The 23,735-nt window shown below is 48.4% G+C and overlaps 1 protein-coding gene across 1 annotated transcript in view; it reads left to right on the top strand.

The window, feature by feature from the left end:
• Positions 1 to 23,735, top strand: part of CAPN2 (calpain 2) — a gene marked incomplete at both ends in the record, with an annotated part of 59,055 nt that overhangs the window by 18,224 nt on the left and 17,096 nt on the right. Inside the window, 8 exons of the mRNA XM_080698556.1 lie at positions 13,421 to 13,539; positions 14,004 to 14,137; positions 15,902 to 16,070; positions 17,108 to 17,191; positions 19,206 to 19,291; positions 20,561 to 20,635; positions 21,504 to 21,664; positions 23,297 to 23,466. Of these exons, the coding sequence (XP_080554682.1) occupies positions 13,421 to 13,539; positions 14,004 to 14,137; positions 15,902 to 16,070; positions 17,108 to 17,191; positions 19,206 to 19,291; positions 20,561 to 20,635; positions 21,504 to 21,664; positions 23,297 to 23,466 (998 nt within the window). The remainder of the gene's footprint in view (positions 1 to 13,420; positions 13,540 to 14,003; positions 14,138 to 15,901; positions 16,071 to 17,107; positions 17,192 to 19,205; positions 19,292 to 20,560; positions 20,636 to 21,503; positions 21,665 to 23,296; positions 23,467 to 23,735) is intronic.

Here is a 23,735-nt window from a genome sequence, read left to right as displayed (position 1 = left end):
CTCGAAATGCAGGCACATAGGCCCTTTCTTCTGCTATAGAAGTGAAGACTAGACGTATTGGAAGTTTGCTGCAGAGGAGGCGGGAGGCCCCTGCAGACAGGTCCCTGCTTGGCTAAGCATGAGGCCAGTGGAGCACCAGATGGGATTCCTCCACAGGCAGCTTCTTGGGCTGTGTGGCCTGAGCTTTCCAGAACAGCCTAGCTAGCTGGAGAAGCCTGGTAGAAGAATGGCCAAGTGGTCTAGCCTGCACTTCATGCCTTCACGGGCCACTCAGGAGCCCCCAGGCAGGACCCTGTGGCCTGTAATCATGTACCTATCCAGAAGCAGCCTGCTAAAGGAGATGTCACTGCCACCCAACTCCCTCTACTGGGGAGGCGAAGAGCACATCCAATGGATTAATAGCGCCTGCAGTGACCCCTCTCTGACCCTTGTCCTGCTCATGTCCAGGGCGCTTGACAGACGGAGCCCAGTGTCAGGCTCCAGCTGAGAAAGGCAGACAAGAGATGGAATATCAGGGCTGTACTCTGGCAGAATTATATTTACCTGTGCCTCACCTCCTTCCAAAGGGAACCCTACAACCTAGAGAAAAAATTAAAGGCACAGATGTTGTCAAAAGCACACAGAGCCCTGCACTCCATGTTGGGACCCATTGGCTGAGCTGAGCTGAGCAGCTGAGCTTCCTGGAGAACCCACCAGGTGGGCCAGCTGCAAATCACTTAGCAGCATCCCCTCACTAAATAATTCAGCACTTCCAGTGGGCTCCAGGAGGCACTGACCATGTGAGATAGCAGTAAGAGAGCATCTAGGGTCAAAGAAGATTGGGAAACATGCATTTTATGCCCCTCTCCGTCACCCCGGGACAGTCACCTTGTGACTATATTGAAATATGCCTCTCTGTACTTAATTTGGTTAGCTTTGCCTTTCTCAAACTTGTTTCACCATATTCATTTCTCAAACAATACCTGTTAATTTTGTTTGTTTGTTTGTTTTTGGTCCTACTGGGAATTGAACTCAGAGGCATTCTACCTTCAAGTTATACCCTCAAGCTTTTCCTTTTTTCTTTTTCTTTTCTTTTGTGGTACTGGGGTTCCTGGAAACCCTTCTACCTCCTGGCTACATTCCCAGACCTGGTACTGGGGTTCCTGGAAACCCTTCTACCTCTGGGCTACACTCCCAGACCTGGTACTGGGGTTCCTGGAAACCCTTTTACCTCTGGGCTACACTCCCAGACCTGGTACTGGGGTTCCTGGAAACCCTTCTACCTCTGGGCTATACTCCCAGACCTAGTTCATATTTTTATTTGGAAACAGGGTCTTTTAAGCCAGCATGGCTGGCTTCGAACCTGCGCGATCCTCCTGTCTTCACCTCCCAAGCACAGGGATTACAAGCATGCGCCACCACACCCGGCCCCTCAAGCTTTTTTTAAATTATTTGTTTTTGTTTTGAAACTGTCATGGGCAACACGATAATTTCTGTGGATTCTTGGCTTTCATGGCAAAAAGAATATCAAAATGCACCAGGCAGAGATAAAGGCTAAGGTTTTAATTAAAGATACCTGTTCAGGGGAAATGCGAACCATCTCCAGAGCATGAGAACAGTGCAGGGAGAGAGACTAAAAGGTACAAAAGCTGCCCGAGAGCTGCTCCAAAATGGCCCAGAATGGCTTAAAATGGCTAAGAGCTCCTCAGAGCTATACTGTTTTAGTATAAGCCCTCTGGAGAGGGGTGGCCAGGGGCACATGGGGTGGTGGCCTCTTTGAAGCTTTCTGGTTCACAAAAGGTGGAAAATACTTTCTTTTTTTTTTTTTGGTGGTACTGGGGTTCCTGGAAGCCCTTCTACCTCCGGGCTATACTCCCAGATCTATTTTTACATTTTTATTTGGAAACAGGGTCTCCTAAGCCAGTGTGCGCGGCTGGCTTAGAACCTGCGCGATCCTCCTGTCTCTGCCTCCCAAGCGCGGGAATTACAAGCGTACGCCTCCACACCCGGCTGGAAAATACTTTTGGGACAGGACTCCTAGGGACAGGAAGCTGGGGCTGCCAGGGCTCTTTAACAAAAAGAGCTTAACTTTCTTTGGGGGAATCTTCCTGGAGGCAGACAAAAGGTGAAGAATTGCCTCAGGAATTTCCTAAGTCAGCCCATTACAATTTAAAAGTATGGGCCTGGCTTTTTAAGAAGAACGAAGCTCTGTTAAACGGAAGATTTCAGATTTTAAAATCATATCTCTCTTTCCTTCCCAATGCATCACTTTTCTACCTTAAATTTTATTTCTTCTGTTCTACATCATCAAAACAGGATCTCACTAGGTTGCTGAAAATCTTGCTAAGCTGCTGAGGCAGCTCTCCAACCTGAGATCCTACTGTGTCCGCCTCCCAAGTACTGGGATTATAGGCATGTATCACCACCTGGCCACCTGTTAACTTCTTGAGGACCTAGTCTCTACAGAACACACTTTGGAGGGATACTGGAATAAGCCAATTGATTGACTATCAGTTGTTATCTCAGCATAAACCAATTATTATAGAAAACCTCTACCAAAAAATAATTTTTTTTTTTTTTTTTTTTTTTTTTTTTTGGTGGTACTAGGGGTGGAACCCAGGAGCTTTTCTACCTCTGGGCTATACTCCCAGATCTATTTTATACTTTATTTGGAAACAGGGTCTCACTAAGTTGCTGAGAGCCTCACTAAGTAGCTGAGGCTGGCTTCGAACCTGTGAGATCTTCCTGTCTTAGCCTCCCAAGCACTGGGATTACAAGCATGCGCCACCATGCCCAGCTAATTTTCATTTTAGAATAACTGATATGAAGCTATTTTTACTATAAGTACTCACATTGAAACGGGGGTTTCTTCTGAGCCCCCCAAGATGAAACAGGGGGTTTCCTGAGAAGAAACCTGGAGTTTCATCATAGATGAAACGGAGTTCCTTGAGAAGAAACTCGGCATCTCCGTACAGGGTTCTTGTCTACGGTGAGCGAAGAATCACCTGCAGACCTCAGGAAGGGGAGTAAGAGGTTTATTGGAAGCAGCAGGGAATGAGGAAAGATGACTGAACACTCCAAAGGGGCGGTCAGAACTCTTGAGGTCCAGCAGCTGCCTTCAGGCCAATACTTGAGAGTAGCCCAAGCCGAATTGCCTTCAGTTGCAGGCTGCTTTCTTCCAGAGTCCACGCGATCTGCCAGAAGGGAATAGGGAAAAGTGGCTGAACACCCCAAAGGGGCTGTCGGGGCTTTGGCGTCCAGTAGCTGCCTTTAGGTTACTACCCAAGTGTCGCCCGAGCCAAGTGCCATCAGTTGCAAACTGTTTTCTCCCAGAGTCCACGCGATCTGCCAGAAAAGAGGTGCAGGTCACCCCTAGGGGCTCTGGTCAGCCTTGATGTCCAGCAGAGGCCTTCAGGTCACTACTCAAGAGTCGCCCGAGCCACGTGTCCTCAGATGCACTCTGCCTTCTCTCAGGGCTAACACGACCTGCGAGAGAGAGAACGGCTCCCCAAAAGGGGAGGGGGTCCCGAGAGGGAAAAGCCCCCTTTGCTGGCCGACTAGGGCCTTTGCCCGACCATTTGCGAGTCCTCTTTTGGTTAGGGTGACTTGGGGAATTCTGAGAAGCAGCTCTCAGGATTTGCATAGGGTATTTGCAAGTCCTTGAAGAATCTCCTTTCAGGAGTGTCAGACTTGCTCCTGGGTTTGTTGATTAATAAACAGATGGCTTTTGGGAAGCTCAGGTCCTTCTTATCTCTGAGCCTTTGGAATTTCAGATATTCGTTGCCCCTCAGGAAAATCAGGAAATTAGCTTTTTCTACCAAGGCCTTCTCCCTATCTGCCTATTTCCTTTCTATCTCCTCAACATAATCTCAATTATCTATTGATGACTAGAATTTATAACTAGAATTTGTGATAAAACTGTAATTTATTCATGAAGCTGACATACTGCTCTTCTATATAACAGATCATCCAAGAATAACTAGATTTGAGATAAGTTACCAAGAGGGGTAACCCACTGTGTTCCCCCATCATGTATTTTTCCTATTCCTTTACATCTATTTCCTTTTCCTATTCCTATTTTCTTATTCCTATTACATCTATTTCCTTTTCATATTTTTCATTTTCCCTATTTTCCCCTCTTTTAGTATATCATGTTACGGTTTGGGGTAAGTGTTAAGCAATGGCTGGGGGGTCTCCATGATCACCTCCAGAGAGCCTGTTGGCACCAGTAATCCAGTCATACGCCAGGATCTGATCACGTTTTGGGGAGGGTTACTAACCTTCAAGATGCAGTGGCTTCAGGCCGTCAGCTGGAGGCGCCACTGGCTCCAAAGATAGAGTGCCCCATGTGGGCGCCAAAAATGATACGGTTTGGAGTGTTACCATTTGGGGGAAACTGTTACCGGGGACCTCTGTTCCAGAAACTGTTCCTGTAACTGCAGGTCCTTGTCCTGGACTTAGGATAGATATGCACTAGTCCGGACTCTTGCTGAAGATTTAAATGAGTTTATTAGAAATACAGGTTGTAACTGTTATGGCACCATTAGAAAGGGGGAAAGGTAGAGCTTAGAGTAAAGCACTACGCCACAGAGTGACACAGTGGGATGACCCGAAACAAGTCACTGAAGATTCCTGGACATAGAGTATTTCTATAACCAGTCTTCTGACCCGACTAGATCTGTCCCCTCTGGGGTTGGTGGGGGGCAGCTCTGTCTCTGGCACAGACCCCCACGCCTTTTGTTACACTCCAAAATAAGTTGCTTATCTGGAATCTGGGATTTCCCACATCCTTGAGGAAGTTTGCCTCTCTTTAGAAATGTAAAAAGGCCCTAGGTTTCTATTCTCTCACTTATCACCCTTGTGGCCTGGAGATCTGCAGCCCTTTCCTTGAATCTCCTGGCTTTTTTTTTTTTTTTTTTTTTTTTTTTACTACCAAAGATATATTTTGAAAATTGAAAATCTTTCCCAATACTGGTACATTAGTACATTCTGAAGCCTCTTCCCAATACTGGTACATCATACATACTGTTCTGTATCTTTTTTTTTTTTAACTTAACATATCTTGGAGATCATTTCATATCAACAAATAGCATCTTTTCCCCTTTTATGGCTGCATTTTGTTGTAGAGATGGGCCACAGTTCCTCCCACCTGGCCTCCATGGATGAACTTTCAGGTTGCTCCCAGCCTTGCCGTTACAAGCAGGGCAGCACTGCCGGCTTCATCTCGCTCTGGAGGTGTGTGCAGGGCAGGTTGGAGGTAGAAGCTGTCAGAGGCCTCTGCAGGAGCACCCCTGGACCCCCTCATGAGATGGGGGTGTGCTCCCCAAGCCTCTCCAGGTAATCAAATCCCTTTTGGTTTTCCAGAAGACAGGGTCACACAGGCTAGGCGACCACATAAGCTCCCAGCCCGAAGTCACACTTTTTGAACTTTTCATTATGAAAGACAAAAAATGTCCTCTCAGTGTAGTTTTACATCTCTTTTATGGTGAATGAGGGTGAGTACTTTTTAATGTTTTTCCTTATCCCATTAACTCTGTTTGTATCTTTGTTTGATTTTTTTATTGAGTTTGGCTCTTTCTTCTTTATATGTCAGGAATTTTTACCTTTGGTCTAGGTTCTAACAAATATTTTTCCATGTTACCTTTTTACTTTGATTTTGTTTATTGTGGGTTGTACCATGTGGGATTTTTTTTATTTTAATGTGGTTGATGAGATTTACTTTATTGTCTTAAATATTAGCTTACCACTTTTCATTCATTCTTTCTTTCTTTCTTACTTTCTTTTTTTTTTTTTTTTTTTGTGGTACTGGGGGTGGAACCCAGGGGCATTCTACTTCTGGGCTATACTCCCAGACCTATTTTCCTATTTTGTACTTTATTTGGAAACAGGGTCTCACTAATGTTAGATGAATTAAGTTCTTACTTCAGAAGCCCCCTCCCCCCATGAGCAGGCTTCCCAGGGGGCCCTGGTCTGACCAGATAAGCTACCATCCCCCCTCCAACTGGACCTGCTCAGTTACCTGGGAGACCTGCCCTCTCCTGGTGCCAGTGAAAGGGACATTCCCTACTGACCCGAGCCAATTACCTGGCTGCACGACCCCCTCCCAATGGGACCCCAGCCAATTAGTTCAAAAGGCATTTCTCCTAGCCTATCAGCCCCCAACACGTAACAACAAGCCCGTATATAACGCTGACCCCAGCCCGCACTCCCTCTCTCCTTTGTTATTCTTTCTCTCTCCCCAACTCTGCTGCTCTCTTCCTCTCTCTTTCTCTCTTTCTCTCTTTGTTTCTTCCTTTCATGCTGGCCCCTCCAATAAATCTCTTGGCTACAAGGTGGTCTCTGGTAGGGTCAAACTTTGTCCTTTCAACTAAGTTGCTGAGAGCCTCACTAAGTAGCTGAGGCTGGCTTCCAACCTGTGCAATCCTCCTGTCTCAGCCTCCCAAGCGCAGGTATTACAAGCGTGCTCCACCACGCCCAGCAACTTATCACTTTTCCATTGTATGGCTTCCAAGTTACAGAGATAGTTAATCTCCACTCACTGTAATTATAACAGAATAATTCTCCTATTGTCTTTGCTAGAATTTTATTGATTTATGTAAATATTGTACTTACATTAAAACTATAATAGCGTAAGTATAATAAAATATTAATCAAATAAGATACAAGTATATAATAAATATATAAATAATACAAATGACTAGGCTTACCATGTTTATGAGTATATTAATAATATACATATATATTTAAGATAGATAATGCTAAATGTTTGCCTATAAATACTATCCATTTAGAATTTATTCTGTGAAAGATGAGCTACAACTTGCGTATTTTCTGGATGGCCACTCAGTCCTAATTTCATGTGTGAATAATTTATCTTTTTTAAACTCCAACATCTGGAACTGTTCCTGGATCTTCTGTTCTGTGCCATTTGCCCATCTGAACACTCATGCTCAATTCTATGCTCTTTATATGTGTTTCAGCATCTGATAGAGTTTGACTCCCTTGCCTTTTAGATTTTTTTTTCTGACTCTGCTTCTTCATGTTTAATTTTTTCTTATAAATTTTACAATCCTCTAAGTTCAAGTTTTTAAAACTTTTCTTGGCATTTTTATTAGGATCACATTAAATTTATAGACTAACTTGAGGGAAAGGCATTTTAATGAGTGTTTGTGGCTAAGAACATGGACTACTTTTTCAAATAGGATAAATGATTGTCTAAGGCCTTGCAGGCAGGCTTGCCACACCTCAGAGTTAGTAATTAAGGACAAACAGCTGGCCAGGGCCAGCCAAGTAGCCAGAGGAGCCCTGGACACTGTTAGAAAGGAACTGTTTGGATCTGGAAGCTTCTGGAATCAGAGGAGGAGGCATGGCTGAGCCCCTCCCAGGGAGGGCCAGGACCTGAGAGTTGGGGGACAGTTGTCAGGACTCCAGGACTCGAAGTAGATTGTGCACAGTGCCACCTTGAGGGTGCCGAGAGACCTGCAGTTAAGGAATACAGGCCCTGAGCCAAGGCAAGCTCAGAAGGAGCCATGGAAAACCCGGCCTGGCCTTACCGTTCCTTGCTCTGGCCTCCAGGCTCCCCACTAACTAACCTCCCAGCAGCCAGAGCCCTTGGAGCCTGCAGAAGTCCCTGTAATGGTTTAGGATGTCAACGTGGGTTCTTGTTCTTAGCTAGTTTAGAAAAAAATAGAACTATACTGCTACAAGCTTAAGCAAATTTTATTTTTACAAAGGTAGAAAGGAGAGACAGAACACTCAAAGCACTGCCTCAGAGAGGACACAGTGGAGTTCCTTAAAAATAAGACACTGAACGCCGGGCGTGGTGGCGCACGCTTGTAATCCCTGCGCTTGGGAGGCTGAGACAGGAGGATTGTACAGGTTCAAAGCCAGCCTCAACTACTGAGTGAGGCTCTCAGCAACTTAGTGAGACCCTGTTTCCAAATAAAATATAAAAATAGGTCTGGGAGGATAGCCTGGAAGTAGAAAGCCTCTGGGTTCCACCCCAGTACCACCAAAAAAAAAAAAAAAAGTAAGACACTGAAGTTTTTGAACACAGAATAGTTTTATAAGGATTTATTATCTCCTTAAGTCCTGCTTTGCCAATAGTCTGACTCCCTTGCTTTTTAGATTTTTTTTTCTGACTATGCTTCTTTATGTTTAATTTTTTCTTATAAATGCAGATGCAGGCCCACCAATTATCTCCATGGTGCAAACCTTCCTTGTTAGATTTATGACCAAGATGTGCTACTTGGTTAACAAGAAGTTACTTATTATGTTGAAAACTTGTCTTTAAAGTAAGGAGGCTTTGGGCTATAACTCTTTGTGTATTTGTAATTAATATAGGGTTCTCTTAACTTTAAACTACTATGAGAATTCAATGTTTGTTTTAACATTTCATGTTTATTTGTGCTAATAGCTAACTTTTAGCTGACCAAGGTCAGTATTAGCTGTAGCTCTTGGCTGACAGCTTAGAGGCAGAGAAAAGGATTTTATTGTTTTGCCTAAGTATGAAAGCTTATTCTTATTAGCCATTAATATAGCTCTTATTAACAATCAATACAGGTTCAATCCCCATCAGTCCCTGAGCAGAGAGAACATGGCGGATATAGACTGGATACGGAGGGGTGAGCAGAAGGAGCTGACCAGGCACTCCATCACCAGGGTCCAGCACTCCGGTCCCAAGGCAATTGTTTCTGTTCTGAGATAAATGTTGTGGTGAAATGTGTTCGGTGTGTGAGGGGAGAATTAATTCCCCCAACACAACTACACAAACAGAAAAACAGAAAAACCGCAGGTTCTTGTCCTAAGCTAAGAATAAATATGCATAGCTTGGACAGGTGTTGAAGATTTAAAGAAGTTTATTTAAAAGATAGAGATACAGAAGATAGTTATAGCCCTCTGCCATGGAAGAATGGCACAGGGAGGCAATTCGAATGAATATACCAAAGAACTCCGGGACCTGGGATTTCCTCCCATCCCTTAGGCCATTTGTCTCTCTCGCTCTCTCTTTTTTTTTTTTTTTTTTTTGGTGGTACTGGGGTTCCTGGAAGCCCTTTTCCCTCCGGGCTACACTCCCAGACCTCCTAATATATATATATATAGTTTTGGGGGGTTTTTTTTGAAACAGGGCCTTTTTAAGCCAGCAAGTCTGGCTCCTAACCAGCATGGTCCTCCTGTCTCCGCCTCCCAAGCAGGGGGGGGGGGCACCATGCCTGGCTGTCTCTCTTTAGAAATGTAAAGAAACCTCTTCTCTGGCTCTTTAGAAATGTAAATTACAAGTCCCCCCTTCCTGACAGTCCTGGCTTTTTCTAGTACAAACGATATATTATCAAAATTGGAAATCTTTCCCAATACTGGTACATTAATATATTTTAAAACCTCTTTCCAATACTAGTACAATAAATGGCATAACTAGGGATCAAAAGGTTACCCACAGCAAGGACAGACTGCACCTATGTACCAACCAGGTTGCCTACCACAAGAGAACTGAGGACTTTGGGGCCTCTGAGTTGCTGTTCAGAGCCGGTCCCCCAAGGTGGGCCAAGGTCTGGGTGGCCCTCCACCCTCCTTTCTGCCATAGCTTCTTCTGTGTGCCTGGAGAATGGAGACAAATGAACAAGAGGGAGATACTGTTAGCCAAAGTCCAGAATCTCTTACAAATCAGTAAAAGTTAAAACCTATTCATCTTTCTTTTGCACACCCCAGCAGAGAGGCCTGGAGGACCACTCTAAATTGGTTAGAGCCCTAAGCAGTTTGTAGTATTTAAGTTATTCCCTATCAGGCCCCTCCCAGCCTGTTTTATCCTGACCTGGATATAACTGCCCAGACAGGCCCTCCTGAGAAGGACTCCTTGGGCTTCTCCAACCTCAGCACCTCCGCAGGTGCAAGTCTCTGTGGAAATAGCCAGAAGAGAAATGTTCCATAAATGATTTTAGGGTAGATTCTGACCTTGATGGAGAAAACCAAAGGCCTGCACCCTTGGCCAGGAAGGCTGGGGCAGAGTGAGGCTAAGATGATGTGGTGTGGAGGGGGAGGGGGGCTTCTTGTGACCAGAGCTCTTCAGGTGGCTGGATCAGGAAGCTGGTGAGAGAGCACTGAGCAGATGCTGAAACACAATCAGGTCTCCTCTAAAGGACAAAAGTCCCAAAACAGTGTCCTTTGAATTAGGTGAATTTGAAACTGACACCAGCCTATTTTCAAAGCAAGTCTTAATGCACAGGCCAGTGTGACATTAGTTCATTATCTGAGCCATTCAACTCCCTGAAACCTTAGTCTCCTCAACTAGGAAACAGAATGGTAGAAGTACTTACCCGGGACTGCTTTGTGACAGTGGCCTGAGCTGATGATGGGAGAATGTGTGCAAAACATTTATTTTAGCACAGGGCCCGTGTGCACGAGTCTTTGTGAATGTAAACTATTGTGATCACTCTGCAGATCTTGCAGCTGAGAAAATTTTAGCACAGGGCCCGTGTGCACGAGTCTTTGTGAATGTAAACTATTGTGATCACTCTGCAGATCTTGCAGCTGAGAAAGCTTATGTGAGCAGATATTTAAAGAGATTGGTGGAGTGAGACGCTTGCTTCTGCCTTCTTAAAGTCAAGATGCCTGCCTCTAAGTCTCCCTTTAGGAGACTTAAGGACTTGAAGAAGCTGCTAGCATGGTACTCTTAGTTTTAAATTTGAAGGACTTGATTGTTCCTAGTGCATCTCTTTAGTTGAAGGAGTCAGATACTCAACCAAAATAAATTGCCATCTAGGTATTGTTCTTAAACCAAACCCAGGTTTTGGATTCAGAGCTTTTGCATGTAACACCTGCCAATTATTTACTCTATAGCGTTCCCGAGCTTCAGTTTCTTCAACCCCCCACCCCAAAGTGATAATAATAGTGATAACCATCTCTTAAGATTTGTGTGAAGGCCAACTGAGATGTGTACAATGTTCTTTGCCAACTTTGTTGTGCCAACATTAGCTGCTTGGCTGTTGTTGTTGTTGTTGTTGTTGTTGTTGTTGTTGTTCTTGTTCTTGTTTTTGTATCTTAATTCCTGCAGTAGGAAGAACAAAGACTAGAAGTGGGAGGTCTAGGTTCTGGTCCTGGCTCTGCCCCTCCCAGGACTGTGACCTCCAGCAGGTAACGGAGTCTAAAGCTGTAGTTCCACCGCCTAGGGAACGTTCTAGGATGACAAATCCTTTTAGAGGAAACAGGTTACAGAGGGATGTGGAAAGCCATCCTCTCCAAAAGGCAGGGCAAGATGAGGCCTGACTCCAAGTAGGCAGGAGAACTGCTTCAGGGACATGGAGAAGAAAGCCAGGGCTGCAAAGCAGGGTGCTGACTTCTGCAAGGTGGTGAGAGCGCCCAGGTCTGGTGGCAAGTGGTCACCTGACACAACTGCACAGATCTCACTGAGCACAGATCCACACACACAATTGTGCCACTACCAAAGCCAGTCCTTCACGTTCCCCATCGAATAGCAGCATGGTCAGCTGTGGCCTCCAAGATTACAAAAGCACTTGACTGACCCACAGACGTTGAAATGGCCACCATCGGAATCAGACAGAGCTGGGCAGTCCCTGGAAGGATGCTCAGGGACCTTGTGAGGAACTGCAAGAGTAACAGCTCAGGACTCCTGTTGCCAGAGTCCCTATACTTGGGCCTCTCTCATCCACCAGGCCGTGTGATCGACAGAGTCAAATCTAAACAGTTTGCAAGATTCCTAGAAAATCTTGAATAATCCCATTGAAAACTGGAATCACAGGCAGCTCCAGGTTCCCAGGGAAGGACCGAAGTCATGAAAAGACCCCATGTTAGAGGAGGAAGACTGGATTGAAAAGGAGGGCCCTGGCCCAGGAACACCGGCACATGGTGGACATCCTCGGGGTGGAGGGTATGATGAGGTGGGGGGCGGGCATGCTCATGAAGGCCTAAAGCTATCGGTCTTATTGATCACCAGTCCATGTGAGGTGCCCTGGGGAATCAGGCAGGAAAAGGCCCTCCAGGTGAATTTCTGTTCCTACCACCATAGCCAGAGCTAAAAAATAGTACTGCCAAACTTCTCTCCAGGCTCTGTGTCCTTAACATGTCAGAGAGTCTATAGTTTGGTTCATATAAAGGCCTCACTAACCTAAAAGGTTTCTTCTGAGATCTGCCAGTAGTAAAACTGTATTTTTTTATTTTATTTTATTTATTTATTTATTTATTTATTTATTTATTTTTTGCAGCACTGGGGATAGAACCCAGGAGCATTCTACCTATGAGCTACACCCTTAGCCCTATGTTTTTTCTTTATTTTGAAACAGGGTCTCACTGAGTTGCAAAAGACTTCATTAAGTAGCTGGGGCTGTCTGAGAACCACAATCCTCCTGTTTCAGCCTCCCAAATGCTGAGATTACAAGTGTGTGCCACCACGCCCAGCTGTATTATTTACAGTTTTACCTGTAGCTTTTTAACTGTTGGCAATGCATGTAAACTCTCTAAGCCTTGGTGTACTTGGCGTTAACTCAGAGGCAGTAATAATACTGTCTGTCCTCAGAGCTGTTGCAAGGGAGAAATCAGATCACGAACCTGAAGCTTCAGCAGCCTGCACACAGGAAGGGCTCAATAAATAATGCCTCCTGCCCCAGTTCTTCTACCTGTAAAGTAGCAGGAACTTGTAGCCCTGTGTAACAAGGAGACAGGAAGTTATCAATTCACATTACTGAAAAGTCCAAGGCAGGTCCAACTTGGTTCAGGGGCTCAGATGGTGCCGCCAGGACCTCCTCTCTTTCTCTCTCTCAGCTCCTCTTCTGCATTGGCTCCCTTTCTGATAGGCTTCCCCTCCACGGAAGCAAGATGGCTTCTGCATCAGCTGAATGTGCACTGGAAGCAGAGCCAGGTGTGGTGACTAACACAGGCTTGTAATCCTAGTACTTGGGAGGCTGAGGCAAGAGGATCACAGGTTCATGGCCAGCCTCAGCAATTTAGTGAGGTCCTTAACAACTTAGTGAGAGCCTGTATCAAAATAAAGAATAAAAAGGGCTAGGGGTGTAGCTCAGAAGTAGAATGCCCCTGGGTTCCATCCCCAGTACCGCAAAAAAAAAAAAAAAAAAAAAAAAAGAGTGGAGTAGACATCCTCGCCCTTTCCCAACCCCCTTGCATTGGTATTCTGTGCTCCGCATTGATATTCTGTGCTCCGCATGATGTTTCCTGCAGCGGTTCTCCTGGTGGTGTTTGCTGTGCTGAGTGCCTGCCATGGGAGCCAGTGAGTGTGCCTGCCTTACACACATGCTCACACCTGTCCTCATTTCACAGAGGAACTTCCTGAGCTTCAGAGGGAACTCGGCCGCTCACCTCATTCCCCGTCCTTGTCCACCCCTGCCTGGCGTCCACGTCCCAGAAGTGCCCTCCGCACCCACTCTCGGGCCCCAGGAGAGTCCAGCATTACTGACCGGAGGCTCTGTGTTTCCAGGGGACTGCTGGCTGCTGGCAGCTATCGCCTCCCTCACCTTGAATGAAGAAGTCCTGGCCCGAGTCGTCCCCCTGGACCAGAGCTTCCAGGAAAATTATGCGGGGATCTTCCACTTCCAGGTAGGCTGGTGGCAGGCTGCAGGCGTTGCACAGCCCCCAGCTCACCTGCTTCTTCAGTCCCCGTAGACAGAGGACAGAGAGAGCAGGACGTTCCCAAGCTGCCAGTGATGTGGGACCCTGCCTGGATGGCCACAGAGCCTCTAGGGATGGCTAGGAGGAAGGTAGGGCAGGCCACTCAGGGAGTCATTACCAAGTTTAAAAAAAGAACAAAGTCTATTATGTGAGGCATGAGACAAAATGTTAAAGTGGCTTTTCATTCTATGCTCATAAGTGAGAAATATTCTGTGGGCTTGAACGTGGACAGGCCCCTCACCCCTACAGCAGATTGAAAGGGCGTCTCCTTCAGGACGGGCTCCTGGAGCCACAGCAGGGGCCCGGAAGGAGGTGAGGCTGGGGTCCCCGTGCTGCTGCCAGCTCCTCCTCCAGCCCGCTCCATGCCACCCTGCCTCTCCCTCGTCCCCCAGTTCTGGCAGTATGGAGAGTGGGTGGATGTGGTGGTGGACGACAGGCTGCCCACCAAGGATGGAGAGCTGCTGTTCGTGCATTCAGCCGAGGGGAGCGAGTTCTGGAGCGCGCTGCTAGAGAAGGCCTACGCCAAGTAAGTGCCCCCCGCCCAGCCCAGGCCTGTCCCCCGGCCCCAGCTCCAGAGGAACAGGAGCCAGTCAAGGACCATTTCATGTACAAGTCCTATAAAAGGACTACTTTGGCTCAAATTTGGCTCCAAATTCAAGGAAATGATGCATGCTGGGTACCTGGCCACACAGTACACTGCTAAGTGGCAGCTATTACTCTTTTTAACTAAATGCACAGGAACAAGTTACACTGCTGCCTGCACTGCTGGAGAAGGAACGCTACTTACTTCCTTGACAAGTCCTACTGCATATGCATTAACTAACAGTAGCAAAGTCTTTGCCAGTAGCAAAACTACCCATTGCAGAGACAAGAAAAGTGTGGAGACTTGCTCAGAATATATGGTCTGGCTGATTCAAAGTGCTTTCCCTCCCAGCTGGCCTGGGGTCCAGTCTGTCTGTCTCCTTGAAGGGCCACCCTGCTGCACAGGCTCTCTCTATGAAGGACAAGCAAGTACTGCACGCAAGAAGCCAGTGCAAGACAGCAAGTGGTTTCTGTTCAAATAGCTCCATAGCTCCATGCAGGGAAGGAGGGTCAGGGCTCACACCTCCACAGAGCTCAAGTGCTGGAGGAAGAAAGCCGCTACACCCCAGCTCTGGGAAGTCAGGAGGGATGCACTCACAAGCACTAGCTTGGGCAGTTTCTCAGCCATGCTGCTTTTTTTTTTTTTTTTTTTTTTTTGCTACAGGGAATCTAACCCAGGGACATTCTACCTCCAAGCTATACTTCCAGCTGCATATATATATATCATATATACAAAAAATATATATATATAAGCTGCTCTTACATATATATATATATTTAGGATTTTTTGAGGGGGTACTAGAGATTGAACCCCAAGCTAGAGATTGAACCTCCAAAATACACCTCCAGCCCTATTTATTTTATTTTTTTTATTTTGAAACAGAGTCTCACTAAGTTGCTCAGGCTGGTCTCAAACCTATGATCCTCCTATCTCAGCTTCCCAAGCACTTGAGATTATAGATGTGTGCCACTATGCCCAGCTTTCCTTCTTTCTTTCTTTCTTTCTTTCTTTCTTTCTTTCTTTCTTTCTTTCTTTCTTTCTACTTATTTACTTATTTATTTTTATTTTGAAACAGGGTCTCTCTAAGTTGCTGAGTCTGGCCTTGAACCTGTGATCCTCCTATCTCAGCCTCCCAAGTATTTACTTTCATTATTGAACTGTCTCTTTTTTAAACTCTAAATGCCAAACCACCCATTAGCAGACCTTTCTTTTCCTGTCAAGATATGCAAAAAAGCTGGGCGTGGTGGCACACGCTTGTAATCCCAGCATTTAGAAGGCTGAGACAGGAGGATCGAGCAGGTTCAAAGCCAGCCTCAGGTACTTAGTGAGGCCTTTGCAACTCAGTGAGACCCTGTTTCAAAATAAAGAATAAAAAATAGGCATGGGAGTGTTGCTCAGAGGTAGAATGCCCCTGGGTTCAAAAAAACAAAAAGATATAGAAAAAAATTGATAGGAGAGGTTGGAGCATATAATCAGTAAGGTCTTTCCAACAGGGTTCTGTGGGATTTTCCAAACACTTCACAAAATGAAGTTACACTTACCAGGGAAGTGGTAACTGTAGAGACTGTGTCTTGTTTTCCCACACACCTTGAGTTAGAGACAAGCCACAGAGGAGGAGGGTAGAGGGCCCCAAGAGCATCAAATGGGGGCACCAGAGTGGGAGTGGGGCAGTACTGAGGGACGACAGCGTCCATTCCCGTCCTGCAGGATCAACGGGTGCTATGAAGCACTCTCAGGGGGGGCCACCACTGAAGGCTTTGAGGACTTCACGGGAGGCATCGCTGAGTGGTACGAGTTGAAGAAGCCCCCTCCCAACCTGTTCAAGATTATCCAGAAGGCTCTGCAGAAAGGCTCTCTCCTCGGCTGCTCCATCGATGTAAGCCCAACTCCCTGCACCCACCCCCAGTCAGTTCTGGCTGAAGGAGGCCCCAGCAGTCCCCGAGGAAACCCACTGCCCAACCTACAACATGAATACATCCCTCATCCACCATGCTGCTTGTCCCCCTGGAAGCCAGGGGTTGCTAGGCAACAGCCAGGCTGGCTGAGATGCAGTTGATAGGTGAGGGTGCCTCTGGTCCTTTCCTCTGCAGCCCATTTCCCATCTCCTGTCTCCTCCATCCCCAGACCACAGGTTTCCCTGAGACCGGATAAGGCTGCAGGTTCTACACCCGACACACACCTGCAGGCCTGTGCCTTCCCCTTCACTCTGCCCCAGGGTGGAGGCACCTTCGGGAAGACTGGAGAAGGAACCATTCCCTCATAACATCCTTGCCAGCGAACCTCCCAGGGGACGGGAGGCGGTGGAGGTCCTGTCCCCAAGAGCTTCTAGACAAACACTGTGCCCAACACCAAGCCCTGTCCACCCAGGGTTCTGATCCCCTTAAGGGGATACAAATAAGAAACCCAGGCTCTTGGGACCAACATCTCTGTCCCACCCCCTAGGCAGGGATTTGCAAACTTTTCCTGCATACTGCCTTGAGGCAAAAACTTTTTCTACTGGAACCCTTCTTCCCAATGAATGACAACAAAATTAGCAGACTGCATCAGGAAAAGAGTGGCCTTGAGGAGGTTCTAATACAACAGAAGCACAGAGGAACTTAGGCCAGAAGCAACTGCATTGTGCGGATCAGGACGCCTGTGTCTGTCCTGAGCCACCAAGCCACCCACAGACCCTCTCTCCAGGGTGCACCCTCCTCCTAGCCTACAGAAATCTGTGCCGCACGACCCACTCGTGAACGTGGGTGGAGGCTGTTCCTTTTCCCTGGTGACTCCGGGAGGGTCCGCACCGGGGTTCTAGGGTGGGGGCCTTCAGGTGCGGGCCAGCGCTGCTCTGCGGCCCCCTCCCCAGGCCTCGCCCCTGCGCCATTAAGAAAGGAGGGAACCTGGGTGGCCCCTGACAGTCGCTGTTTGCAGATCACCAGCGCCGCGGACTCGGAGGCCGTCACGTACCAGAAGCTGGTGAAGGGGCACGCGTACTCGGTCACCGGGGCCGAGGAGGTAAGGGCAGCGGGAGAGTCAGGGTTTCTGCACTGCACCCGGTGGCCGCAGGCGCGTCTTTGCCGCGGTGTTCCCCAAGCTCAGGCTGCGCTGGGCGCCCCCTGCTGGTCGCAGCTCCACGCGCGCATCCTTCGTCTTAGAATTACAGCCTTCCTCTCTGATCCGCCGACAAAACTAGCACTTTGCATCTGTATAGTGTTTTCTACCCTTCAAAATGCTTTCCCCTCTGATCTCACAAAAGCATGTATGACCATGTTCGTACGACCATGTTCAAGGGTGATTCTACCCCTTGCCAGCAGCGTAGCCTGGGCAAGTCGCTTGAACTGTTTCTTCCTTTTCTCATCCTTAAAGTGGAAATAGTAATAACATCCATTGTAAGGTGTTGTGGCGATGCGACCAGTATGTGTGAGGTGCTCAGACCTGCCCGACAGGATGTATACAGTAGTGGTTGCCCTAGCTCTTGCTTCTACTCTTTGTATAAATGTGATCAAGCAGTCTTAGTTCACTGTTAAATAGACCTGCCCACAGGGGTTCTACATGTCCGGGAGTCTTTGGGGGAGCTGGATGGAGAAGGGGAAACTGGGGACTGAGCCAGGAGCTTTCTATCTCCAAGATTCCCAGTCCTTTTATTTTTATTTATTTATTGTTTATTTTGTTTTGAAACAAGGTTTCACTAGATTGCTGGAAGTCTCACTATTTTCTGAGACTGTCATCCAGCCTTCCATTCTCCTGTCTCAGCCTCCCAAGCACTGATATTACAGGGTGAATCATCACATCCGGCTCAGTAGCCTTTTATTTAACTTTAAGTTTTCCATTTCCTTTCTTCTATTTATTCGATTTGGCACTAGGGCCTTGTACCTGCCAAGCACATGATCTACTACTGAGCTATACTCCCCAGCCATCTCTAAATTCTATTTTTAAACTCTCCCCCATATTTTTATGCCAAAAATTTTAAGTACTTATACAAGTTGAAACAATAGTGTAATAAAAATTGAGACGTTACTCACCTAGATTCAACAGTGGCTAACGTCTGCCACATCATCTTTATCTATGTGTGTGAAATTTTCTGAGCCATTTTCAGGTAAACTGCAGAGGTCCTGACGGTCCCTCTGCTATTTATAAGGACATTCTCCTACATGAACCCACTGCTGTTATGCCCAAGAAAATGAGACATTAATTCAAGATCTAATATGTGGTTCAAAGTTACATTTTTTTCAGTTGTCCAGAATGCCCTTTCTGAGCCGGATGTGGTGGCACACACTTATAATCCCTGCACTTGGGAGGCTGAGACAGGAGGATCACACAGGTTCAAAGCCAGCCTCAGCTACTTAGTGAGACCCTGTTTCGAAATAAAGTATAAAAAATAGGTCTGGGAGTATAACCCGGAGGTAGAAAAGCCCCTGGGTTCCGCCCTCAGTACCACCAAAAAAAAAAAAAAAAAAAAATGCCCTTTCTGGTACCAAAGTACCCAACTCAGGATTCACACACTAGCCACTAGGAGGGCACAGTGCTATGCCCTGTGGTCCCAGCTACTTGGGAGGCTGAGGCAGGAGGATCATTTGAGCTTAGGCATTTGAGGGCAGCCTGGGGAACATTTATGAGCCTTGAGCCAAAACAGACCAAGAAGATTCGCACACTGCATCTGCTCGTTCCCATCCACGTTCCTTCAACAAGTGGTGGGCTTCTCTGAGAGCCCGTGACAAATGTACATCTTATTCCAATTAGGTAAACTGAGGTTTAGCAGAAATGTGCTGCCCCAGACCCCAGAACAGGCATGTCTGTGCCTCAGGCTGATGACAAAGATTAATGTTCCCAGTCCTCCAAGAGCGGGTCATAGGAGCTGTAATTCCTGCCCTCCGAGGCTGGGCAGCAGTGGGGGTCTGGGTCAAGCCCTTCCCACTATGCCATCCTTCCTCACATGGACTCAGCCCCCTCAGCTCATGTCAAGGGCTGGGGGTGCGGCCCCCCAGGCCTGGCAGGCGCTCAGTCTCTCCTCTCTCATTTGACCCTCCAGGTGGAAAGCGCAGGAAGCCTGCAGAAACTGATCCGGATACGGAATCCCTGGGGAGAAGTGGAGTGGACTGGGAAGTGGAATGACAAGTGAGGGGGCGCTGAGCGGGGCCTTGGGAGGCTGTGGACCAGCATATCGCCCCAGCAGCGTGGGTGCTCTTGCCAGGCACAGGGCGCCCTGTGAGGCTCATCCCTTTCCTGCCTCGTGCCCGTCCCTTCCCCATCAAATTCGCCCTGCTGTTGGGATAATGCGCCCTGGCCCCATTGGCACTGCCAGTCCAGGGCCATGAACTTTGTGTCAAGGCCAGAGACTCATCCCTCTGTTGTCTGCAGGCTTCCTGGCAGGCTACAGAAACCTTCAGCTATGTGGAAACACTCTGCTGAGCCTCTCCCCTCCTCCGCCGCCACCTCCAGTTCTCCCCCACTTTTTTGGTGGTACTGGGAATGGAACCCAGGGGCATTCTACCTCTGGGCTACACCCCCAGCCCTATTTTTTTTATGATTTATTTTGAAACAGGTTCTCAAAGGACCTCCCTAAGTAGCCAATTACAAGTGTGTGTTACCATGCCCGGCTCTTCCCCCTTTCTTTGGCCTGTCCCAGGCCACTTCAGCCTCTGCAGAGACACCTGCCAAGGCCTCCTTCCAGGAGGCTTCAGGGGCCGGGACCAGGCGCCTTTTATGGGATTTTCACTGTCCCTGCAAGAGCTGCCAGACCCATCTTGTTTAGAGCAATGAGCACTTTTTCATCGCTACCTAATGGGCTGTGTTTCCTTCTCTGGACTCTTCTTCCTCTTCCAGAACTGGCTTGCTTCCTTGTTGGTACCTGCATAATGTTCTATACTCTTTAAAGTGTTCTATGAAGCCGGGCATGGTGGAAACACTGAGAATCTCAGTACATGAGAGGCCGAGACAGGAGGATTGCAAGTTCCAGGCCAGCCTCAGCAACTTATTTAAATAAATAAATAAATAAATAAATAAATAAATAAATCTGGGGGTGTAGCTTGAAGATAGAATCCCCCTGGGCTCAATCCCCAGTACCAAAAAAAAAAAAAAAATATATATATATATATATATATATATATATATATAGAGAGAGAGAGAGAGAGAGAGAGAGAGAGAGGAGAGAGAGAAAGGAATAGGAAGGAGGAGGAGAGGGGAAAAGAGAGGGGAGAAGGAAGGACTGACTCTACAGGTATTTAAGAGTGGCTCTGAGCCAGGCATAGGTTACTTCCCTCATTCCTAGGGTCTGGGCCCTCAGGTGAGAGTGGGTGTCCCTGCTTCTCTACTTTGGGGTGCTATGGAAAGAAGCAATTGTCATTTTCTCATTCCTAAGTCCACTCACATTGCTTTGTTTTCTAGCTGCCCCAACTGGAACACTGTGGACCCAGAGGTGAGGGAAATGCTGACCAGACGGCATGAAGATGGGGAGTTCTGGTAAGATTAGTAGGGGCTTAGCAAACCAGCAGAGCCCTGTTTCTAAATTAAAAATTAAAAGGACTGATGATGTAGCTCAGAGGTAGATGCCCCTGGGCTCAGTCCTCAGATGCACGCACGCACACAGATTAGTAAGGGCTTCAGGGAAAGTTGGGTCTGTCCCGTGTCCTCTCCTAGCAGATTGCTAACAAGAGTGTTGGCCATCTGGGTGTGGTGGCACACACCTGCAATCCCACAAGAGGATCGCAGATTAAGGCAGCCTCAGCAACTTAGCAAGGCCCTCAGCAAGGCCCTTAGCAAGGCCCTGTTTAAAAAAAAAATACAGTAGGGCTGGGAGTATAGCTCAGAGTTAGAATGCCCCTGGGTTCAATTCTCAGTACCACAAAAAAATCAATAGATAAAGTCGCTGTAAGCCCCACCCCAAACTTCGTCAGCCTCTTCGGTCTATCATCTCCGCAGTGGGCTTTGCAAGCTGGGAAGCTTCACAAACCAAAAGTGCTGAGAATCTCTTCAGGCTCCTTCTGATCCCAGGAGAAAACAGGGGGAGGGACGGGGCCCTGGAGCCTCGCCAGGACTGGTTCCTCAGTGAGTGCAGAGGACCTGGCTGTGTTGGAGCCGCTCTGAAGGCCACACAACTTGCAGTTCACCCATGTCTGCATGCTGTCTTGTTTAATGTTCATGGGTTAAATAATGCTCAAAGTCACCCAGTTAGAAAATGGCAGAGCTGAGACTGGAATCTGAACCCTCTGATTCTGAACTACTATTCAGCCTCAAGTGCCATTGTGTCTACTCTTGACGGGCTCCTGGTGTGGCATGAGCAGAAGGGCCAGGCTGACTAGTGAGTGTCCCGTGACCCGGGCTTTTCCAGGATGTCTTTTGGCGACTTCCTGAGGCACTATTCCCGCCTGGAGATCTGCAACCTGACCCCAGACACCCTCACCAGCGACACCTACAAGAAGTGGAAGCTCACAAAGATGGACGGGAACTGGAGGAGGGGCTCCACCGCCGGTGGCTGCAGGAACTACCCCAGTAAGGGCTGCTGCCCCCTGGAGAAACCTCACCCTGTTCTGAGAGAGACTGCTTCTGCCCAGCCTGGCAGCTCAGGGCAGGCAGCTCCGGCTCATTTTAACCCTCGCTGTCTTTCTCCTTCAGCCTCTGCCTCAACATCCTCTCTGTTTTCTCGGCCCTATGACCTCCTGCTTTCGTTTGCCTCCACAAGCATCTCCATGACATCCCCTCCAGGCATAGATTCTCTGGCACCCGTGACCTTCTGCCAGGCTCAACCTCACTTTACCCCGTAAGCCCAGGTGGCCAGCCCCCGAGGGAACCCTCTTCCTCTGCACCCACCGGGGCTGCTGGGCATCAGGTCCTTGTGGCCCACGTCCCTCTCCTGTGCTCAGTGTCCTTGGCGAATGGTGACTGGCTCCCCCTCCCGTGGGGTGTGGGTTTCTCCCCTGGTCCAGCGCTTGTTGATCCCCTCGACTTGAGGGCCACACTCTCCTTCTCCCCACTTAGAAACTGTTTAACCCTGACACCACCTACCAATTATGGAGCATACAGTGGGTGCTGGGACAGTCCCAAAGTGTATTATAGTGTTGCAACTAATCTTCCTAACAGACTTTTTTTTAATCACCGTCTCCATCTCTAAGATGAAGGAAACGAGGCTTAGAGATGTCAAGTGCCTTTGCCAAAGCCACACAGCTTGCTGGGATATGAACCCAGGTGTTCTGACAGCGGAGTCACTCTTTAAGGACTCTGGTAGCAGGCCCTGGTCATTGCTGTCAAGGAACTGAGGCTCTGAGTGGTGCCCACAGAGAAAGTAGTCAGCCTGGGACTGGCTGACCAGTATCCAGCTCAAGTGTGCAGCCCCCAGGTGGCAGCCTCAGAGGCCAGCACTGGGAAGGCCCTCTGCCACCCACAAAAATGCCCCACACCATTACAGCAGGGGCTGGCAGCCCCTCCAAAGGACCCCAGAGAACACTCTGGATTCTGGGCCATTCAGTCTCTCCTGTATCTGCTCAGCGTGGCTGCGTGCCAGTGAAATTTAATTCACAAAAGCTGGTGGCAGCTGTGGGGCTTTGGCTGCCTGCTTCCACATAGACAATGGCTTCGAGCCCACCTTTCCAGGTTTATTCCATCAGGTGTGGGGCAGTAATCAGCATCAGGACCTTAAACAAGGATGACTCTTGGATCCTTCCTGTAAATGGGATTTTAAGTGGAGAAGTTGGAGACACCGTGGGGTGGGTCAGAGAACAGGCCCGAGAAAAGGGACAGGGGGGCTGAAACTGTCCAGGTGATCCTGGCTCTGTGTGCACCAGGGGCAGGGGATTCCTCAGCCAGGCCCCCAGGCCCATTCTGTAGAGCCCTGCTTGGGGTGTAGAGCCCTGCATGTGGAAGGCACCACTAGATGGAGCTGCAGCTCCAACCAGCCTGCCTTCCAGAGTGACAAGAGTCCCCAAGACAGCCGCTGGGGCAGGACAGAGAACTGCCAGGGAGATTCAGAGCAGAGAGGCCATCCTTCCTGCAAGGCCACCTCCGCCCGACCCCGCCCTGCTGGGTGCACCTGGCTCCTCGGTTCCTCTCCCCAGGGTCCACCCCAGAGCTGCCCCAGACCCCTTGCACATCTGCTCAGGGCCAGGCTCCTCTCCCCCTCTGCTGCAGACACTTTCTGGATGAACCCTCAGTACCTGATCAAGCTGGAGGAGGAGGATGAGGATGAGGAGGATGGCGAGAGCGGCTGCACCTTCCTGGTAGGCCTCATCCAGAAGCACCGGCGGCGGCAGAGGAAGATGGGCGAGGACATGCACACCATTGGCTTCGGCATCTACGAGGTGCGGGCGGACAGGGGCAGGCACCTGCCCTCCCGCCCAACCCTGGCTGACCTCAGCCCCATGGGCATGGAAGGCTGACCCCAGAGGCAGAACTAGGGTGGACAGTGAATAGGGAGCTTGGCCAAGTCAAAGCTGAGCCAGGCTCTGCAGAGGCTCACATGGAAGTGTCTGTGCTGCAGTGTCACCAGGGCCTCCCCAGCCCTTCCTGGACCCCCACAGCCAGCCTCACGGAATGGCCCTTCTCACATCTCCCAGGCCTGCCATTCTGG

The sequence above is a fragment of the Muscardinus avellanarius genome (genome assembly GCF_963383645.1).
Source record: "Muscardinus avellanarius genome assembly, chromosome: 7".
Taxonomy (NCBI): domain Eukaryota; kingdom Metazoa; phylum Chordata; class Mammalia; order Rodentia; family Gliridae; genus Muscardinus; species Muscardinus avellanarius.
The sequence above is the reverse complement of the archived record's forward strand: the minus strand, read 5'-3'. Positions and strand labels throughout refer to the sequence as shown.